The sequence below is a fragment of the Gymnoscopelus braueri genome, assembly GCF_963280865.1.
Source record: "Gymnoscopelus braueri genome assembly, chromosome: 15".
Taxonomy (NCBI): Eukaryota; Metazoa; Chordata; class Actinopteri; order Myctophiformes; family Myctophidae; genus Gymnoscopelus; species Gymnoscopelus braueri.
Window position 1 is genome coordinate 51,440,459 of NC_137620.1, and position 7,500 is coordinate 51,447,958.

General features: G+C 39.2%; 1 protein-coding gene across 3 annotated transcripts in view; it reads left to right on the forward strand.

Annotated features, from left to right (window-relative positions):
- Positions 1–7,500, forward strand: part of LOC308101959 (high mobility group protein B2-like) — a 21,014-nt gene that overhangs the window by 10,377 nt on the left and 3,137 nt on the right. For 2 of the 3 annotated variants that reach the window (XR_013934590.1, XM_080451513.1), the window contains exons 3-5: positions 2,884–3,035; positions 4,392–4,453; positions 6,493–6,608. Coding sequence is in view for 2 of the 3 variants with exons in the window: in XM_080451513.1 (XP_080307639.1) it covers positions 2,884–3,035; positions 4,392–4,453; positions 6,493–6,608 (330 nt within the window). In the remaining variant the exon portion in view is untranslated. The remainder of the gene's footprint in view (positions 1–2,883; positions 3,036–4,391; positions 4,454–6,492; positions 6,609–7,500) is intronic. The other variant, XM_080451514.1, reaches the window with a different exon arrangement.

Genomic DNA, 7,500 nt, shown 5'->3' on the forward strand with positions numbered 1-7,500 from the left:
TGTGCATTCAGGGGATATGTGTGCATATACAAGCCGCACTGGACTATAAGCCGCAGGTGTGAAATCCATAGATTTAGAAGGTCCCCTAGTGGCCGTTAGTTGTAAAAACCCATAGATTAGCCAGGGTTCAAAGCATGGGGAAAAGTAGCGGCTTATAGTCCGGAAATTACGGTAAATATAATGTCTCTGTACACAACACATAAGTCTGCTAATATAGTCCATGAGCCAGACAGGATTTCATGATCAAATGAGTGGGCAAAACCATACATTGTTTATAGGGTCTTTATAAGTAAATAAGTAAAAAAACTTCCATAGGAGTAGCTTTTTCATATTTATCACACATGTTATTTTCACCTTCCATATACATACAGCAGGAGGCCAGTTTCACACAAAACAGAACGGCATGCGTTTTGTTGATATAACAAGTTTGTTCATATAGTCCTATCCACATATATATACACACACACACATATATATATATATATATATATATATATATATATATATATATATATATATATATATATATATATATATATATATATATATATATACATACACACATTTACACATATATATGTTCATATAGAGTCTCTATATAATAATATTATATATGTAGATTTGTGGAGACTTCCATAATCCACAGGATCAAACCCATTGGTGTTTTCTGTGTGACATGCATGAAGGTTGAACCTACTGTATGGGTCAATAGGATAAAACAAATAATGAATAGACAACACAATGAAACATCCTCAGTTGATGACTTGCCTGAAGACAATTATTTATTGTATTAGAAGTTTTCTGTAATTGTATGTTTAAATATGCAAATTGGGCATTATGTCGGCAAATATGCCCTGATTTGCATATTTCTCCAGAACCAAACTGAAGCCAGATTGAACTTTCTTCTTTCATTGTGCAGACATGTTGGACTCAAAGGTTTATAAGAGGGAATATTGAATATCTATTTGTATCACTCCATAAATCAGAAGATACTGTGAGCAGACATATACTGTGGCTAAATTCTAGTTTAATGAATACATGTATTTATTGTCTCCGCCAGGCCGAAAGGCATGGCGAGAGAGTATGTTTTACCCCCTGTCCGTCCGTCCGTGTGTGTCCGTCCGTCCGTGTGCGTCCGTCCGTCTGTGAACAGCTAATCTCCCGCACCGTTGGCTTGATCGCAGCGAAACTGTGCACACAAACTCCCTGGATGCCAATTCAGAACCTCTGCCCCATTTTTTTCACATGGGCCTGTTATAGCGCCACCAGGAGGCCGCTTTTTGCAAAACAAATTTTTTCACAGTACTCCTACAGATTTTGTCCAAACATCACGCAAATCGGTACACAGTATCTCTATAGTCATTAAACAAAACTGGTCTTTCAGATTTTTCATATTCCATCCTGATTGGCTAAAAATGTCTTCCAAAGTTTGCAGGACTGCTCCGTTTTGAACAAAATGCCTCAAATTATGCACACAGCATGACATTTCCGTGAAACTTTGCACGCACATTCCCACTAGGCAGAGGAAGAAATGCCACTTGAAAATGTTCTAATCAGCCTCATGGTGGCGCTATAACAGGCCGATTCGTGTTTTTACTTATAACTGCACCGATCTGTGTAAAACTTGGTATGCGCACTCCCTAGTGGTCAAGGAAACACATTTGCGCTGCATTTTTCACATCTGCCTTTTATAGCGCCACCAAGAGGCCGACTGATGTAAAACATATTTCTTTATATTACTCCTTCCGATTTTATCCAAATGTCACACGAATCGGTACACATGATCTCTATAGTCATGTGATCAAGACAGATCTGTTTCATTTTTCATGTCCCATCCTGATTGGCTAAGATTCACATCTAAAGTAGTGGCTTGTTTTGAACAAAATGCTGCAAATCATGAACGCAGTGTCCGATTTGCGGTCAAACTTTGCACACACATTCACACTGTTGAGGAACAAATGCCATCCTTTTAACATTGGCCTGTTATAGCGCCACCAGCAGGTCTTATTTAGCAAAACAATTAACGATTCTTTTTAACAAAATGCTTCAAATCATGAATGCAGTGTCCGATTGCCGTGCAAGGCCTAAGAAGAAATGGCACCCTTTTCACATTGGCCTGTTATAGTGCACCAGGAGGCTACAATAACCTACCTGACCTGGCGGAGACCTGTGCTCCGAGGAGCACTTTTTCTAGTTTTGACTTGTTATACACCTCATGTAAAATCAACTCATGAGTTAGTTTAATATGGAGGACATATTTGATTGATTGATTGAATATTTTATTAGGCAAAAAAATGTAAAACAGCACAGTTACATTTAAAATACTTTGTCTAACAGGTCCGTTCATAAAAGTCCTTGCGGACTTGTTTCCAATGAGGGCCTTGGTATTTAATTCATAGGCATATATAGTGGCGAATATGATGGTTAGTTATGTTAGTTAGTTAAAAGTGAAGGCATGCCGAGGCAGTTTGAAGTGTTGAATATATCGTATATGTTAAATATAATATATATATATATGTTATATATAATATATGTTAAAGTGAAGACCCTAAAGGCAGTTTGAATGGTTGAATATATCAGGCTTTGCTGTTAAAAAAAAACATGATCCAAAATCATGTCAAGGTTCTCTTGAGGTTGGTCATCACAGCTTTTCAAATCCAATATGACAAACCTCTGCTTTGACCGCTTGTAGATCTGCTTTTTTTAACATGGCAAACCTCTGCTTTGATCCCTCACGCTACTTAACGCGCAATTAAACATTTTCTATGTTTTTCCTCATAGGGTCTTACTCCCAGGACATGTTATTAATGTATATAATATGTACATTTATAGGGTCTTACTCCCAGGACATGTTATTGATGTATATAATATGTACATTTATAGGGTCTTACTCCCAGTGATAAGAAGTGCTTTGAGGACATGGCCAAAGCAGACAAGGTTCGCTACAACAGAGAGATGAAGGAGTACGTTCCTCCTAAAGGCTTCGGGAAGAGAGGAAGGAAGAGGAAAGACCCCAACGCTCCCAAGAGACCCCCGTAAGATACACTATTACCTACACACTATAGAACCATATATATATATAATATAGACACTATAAATCAGAGGTGATGTAACTGTGATGATGTAGAGGACACAGTCACTACAGAGGAACACGTTGCATACTGTCAGGGAAACACCTTTATTTCTGTATTATAACTTTTTTCGTAAATTAATGCCGTTCTTCACCATTCTATGTCACACAAAAAATGGCAAGCTCAAAAAGTGTGAGGCGTTGTGAGCTTGTAGATCTGCTGTTTGTAGATCTGCTGTTTTTAATATGTTTTAATTGGAATCCTGAAAAGTACATTTTTCATTTAATTTGAAATGCATTTAGTTATACTTATGTTCTTTATGAACTTAAACACAAATGCATTGGACATAAAAAAGACAATAGAATGTTAATACTAGTCATTAAGCTAAAAAAGTTAAAATACGGACAGACAGTATATGCAATGTGTTCCTCTGGAGTGAGTGTGTAAATATAGTGAATCACCCCTGTTCTAGACTCTATTCTAAACTATAGAATATTACTATTAGACTATATATAACATTCAGGAGGTGTAGTTCCAGACTATATGACATTCAGGAGGTGTAGTTCAGACTCTATAACATGCAGGAGGTGTAGTTCTAGACTCTATATAACATTCAGGAGGTGTAGTTCTAGACTCTATATAACATTCAGGAGGTGTAGTTCTAGACTATATAACATTCAGGAGGTGTAGTTCAGACTCTATATAACATTCAGGAGGTGTAGTTCAGACTCTATATAACATGCAGGAGGTGTAGTTCTAGACTCTATATAACATTCAGGAGGTGTAGTTCTAGACTATATAACATTCAGGAGGTGTAGTTCTAGACTATATAACATTCAGGAGGTGTAGTTCTAGACTCTATATAACATTCAGGAGGTGTAGTTCTAGACTCTATTTAACATTCAGGAGGTGTAGTTCAGACTCTATATAACATTCAGGAGGTGTAGTTCCAGACTATATAACATTCAGAGGTTGTGTCATAGTTGTCTGACTACGAGACACTAATCCTTCAGTAACTCTTGTCTTAACCTCTCAGGAAACACACAGGCTTCATGGGGTTAATCGATAGAAAATAAGTTATTATTTTGCGTGAACTACTCCTTTAATGTCTGCATAACTTCCATAAGACAATATTATCACTCACACAACTACCTCTGTGTGTGTGTGTGTGTGTGTGTGTGTGTGTGTGTGTGTGTGTGTGTGTGTGTGTGTGTGTGTGTGTGTGTGTGTGTGTGTGTGTGTGTGTGTGTGTGTGTGTGTGTGTGTGTGTGTGTGTGTGTGTGTGTGTGTGTGTGTGTGTGTGTGTGTGTGTGTGTACAGGTCTGCGTTCTTCGTGTTCTGCGCTGAGTATCGCCCCAGCGTCAAGCAGCAGTACCCAGGTGGTGTGTGTTTGTATAATGTGTGTGTACCCAGGTCTGTCCATAAGAGCCTATGTGTGTAATGTGTACTAGAGTTCTCAACGGGCTTGAAAATTAAGCCCCGGACAGAACAATTATTCCCCCCAGGAAAATGCGATTCCGCGATTGCGGAAATTACCGCAGATTTGAAGGCCATCCGTGGATTTCAAAGCCGTCTGCGGATTACAAGGCATAGTGCAGAAAACAGAAAAATCTCGGTAAAACACCGCCGTATGGAGAAGTATTCTCTCTCTGTCTCAGGGCAGTGAGAGCTGCTGCTAAATCCCCCCTCCTCCCCCATCCTCCCCCTCCTCTCACACACACAGGCTCCTCCCCCTCCTCCCCCTCCTCCCCCTCCTCTCACACACACAGGCACGGAGAGAGAGAGTGCTATGCAGAACTACAGCTAAACTTCAAAGCAAGTTAACGATGGCTCGTTGATCAACACTGAACAGCACTAATTAATGGCAGCTGTGATTCTTGTGTCTGTCGTGCAGCCTAGCCTGGTAAACCCTCACTCCGGAAATCTCATTTCCATTTGATTCCAGGAGTGAGTCTGGCATGAAGGCTTGTATGGGCGTTTCTAGTGCATTACCAAATAACCGAGCCAATCAGCGTCCTCGCTCATTGTTTTGTGATTGACAGCGGGGGTAGGCCAATCAGGTGGATCGAGATCGAGTGGTTCACACGTCATTAATCAATACACCTTTCATACAAGCTGCTCATTAACATCAAAGACAAACCAATTACTCCTGGTGATAATCACTGCAGCCTAAAGTGGCTTAATTGGACATCAAAGCTACATTACTCCCGCCCAGCTCCAGCCAAATTGCTCATATAGGTCTGCAGGCCAGACTCACTCCTGAAATAAAATACAAATGAGATTTCTGGAGGGAGGGTTTACCAGCCTACGTGGAGCCTAGATATCAAGTCATTCCCTGTAGAGGGACCCTCTCCCTCATGTTCAACTTCAAGTGTGACTTCTAAGTTCTACTTCTCCTCAAAAGGACAACTTTATTATTTCCCATCCTGAATGACAAGCCTAATATTATTATTGTATTTGGCAATGTGCAATAACTGCAAGCCAATGTTCAGAGGCATTGTCAGTATTTCATATTTCATATTTCATATTTCTTTCATATTTCATATTTCATATTTCATATTTCATATTTCTTTAGTCGGCAATAATTTTAACCGTATAACTGTAACCGTATAACTGTAAGCCAGTGTTTTGAGACATATTGTCTTGTATTTCTACAAAAAAAAAGATTGGATCGGTGATTGCTATCGGCCTGATCGGACCACCTCTATTTATAACCAGTAACATTGACTCAATTACCATGTTCCACGGTATTTTAGTGTTTTAGAATGGTATAACAATTAATTGTATCTATTTCATTATGGAATTTACTTGATTATTAAAACTGAATCTATTTTTGCTTGATAACTGGTCATTTCAGGTTGTTTTTTAATGCCCGCGGAATATTAACGATAAGCCGCGGAATCAAGAATCGCTCTCCGTGGAATCTAGACCTTTTCTCCGCGCTTTCCTGGGGGGACTAAACAATGACTATACCTTTAGACTAAACAATGACTATACCTTTAGACTAAACAATGACTATACCTTTAGACTAAACAATGACTATACCTTTAGACTAAACAATGACTATACCTTTAGACTAAACAATGACTATACCTTTAGACTAAACAATGACTATACCTTTAGGCCCAAAAAGGTGTCATTATGAGCTTAATGTCCTCAAAGTCACACATCCAACAAGCTTTGAACTGAACAGATTAGATTCAGAGATAATGGACAAAACATCTTAAACGACCACTTTGGCCCGTTTTCTATTGATTCTTGGTCATTGTCGCCCGTTTGAGGGTTTGAGGGGCCGTTGAGGGTAATAGTTTTTTTTCCTTTTCTTTTTTTTGCACCATTATAACCCCTTTTTATAATGTGTGTGTGTTTACAGTGTGTGTCTTTATAATGTGTAATGTGTGTATAATGTGTGTGTATCCAGGTCTGTCCATAGGAGACTGTGCTAAGAAACTGGGAGAAATGTGGAGCAAGCTGACCCAGTCTGACAAACTACCCTACGAGGAGAAAGCTCAGAAACTACGAGAGAAATACGACCGGGTATGTCTGTACCCTAACGACAACATGTTCTACAACATGTTCTACAACATGACATGTTCTACAACATGTTCTACAACATGTTCTACAACATGACATGTTCTACAACATGTTCTACAACATGTTCCTAAACCTAACCCTTAATTGCGAACGCGGAAGGAGGCGCCTCCGCCCAAGTGGCGCTTACTATGAAACCGTGCTCGGGTTGTGTGTGTCTCTGTGTGTGTGCAGCCTGTGTGCAGCCGCGCCCCCATGTGACTCACGCTCTCATTGGCTGCTGACAGATCTCAGAGTGGAGCTTACTATGAAACCAACCCGCTCGCCCCCCAAACACGGTGAAATAGCACGGACAAACGGCAATTCCGTGCATAGATGACTAGGAACTCCGAAACCCGTGCATAGGAGAACCATATCCCCCCCCCATTAACTTCAATACGAAGCGGAGGCAGTCACGTGACTTTCTCTCTACGCTCTCCCCATCACGGTGAAATAACACAGATTACAAGTCCGTAAATACACAACATAACAATTTAAAAAAGAAAAAAAAAAATAGGGCTGCGTTCGCTTCCCACGTTCGCGCGTCTTACTTGTGAACATATACTGTACTAGATTTAGAATAAGACCAGGTATGTTTGTTTTAATGAACATATACTGTACTAGATTTAAAATAAGACCAGGTATGTTTGTTTTAATGAACATATACTGTACTAGATTTAAAATAAGATCAGGTATGTTTGTTTTAATGAACATATACTGTACTAGATTTAAAATAAGATCAGGTATGTTTGTTTTAATGAACATATACTGTACTAGATTTAAAATAAGACCAGGTATGTTTGTTTTAATGAACATATACTGTACTAGATTTAGAATAAGACCAGGTATGTTTGTTTTA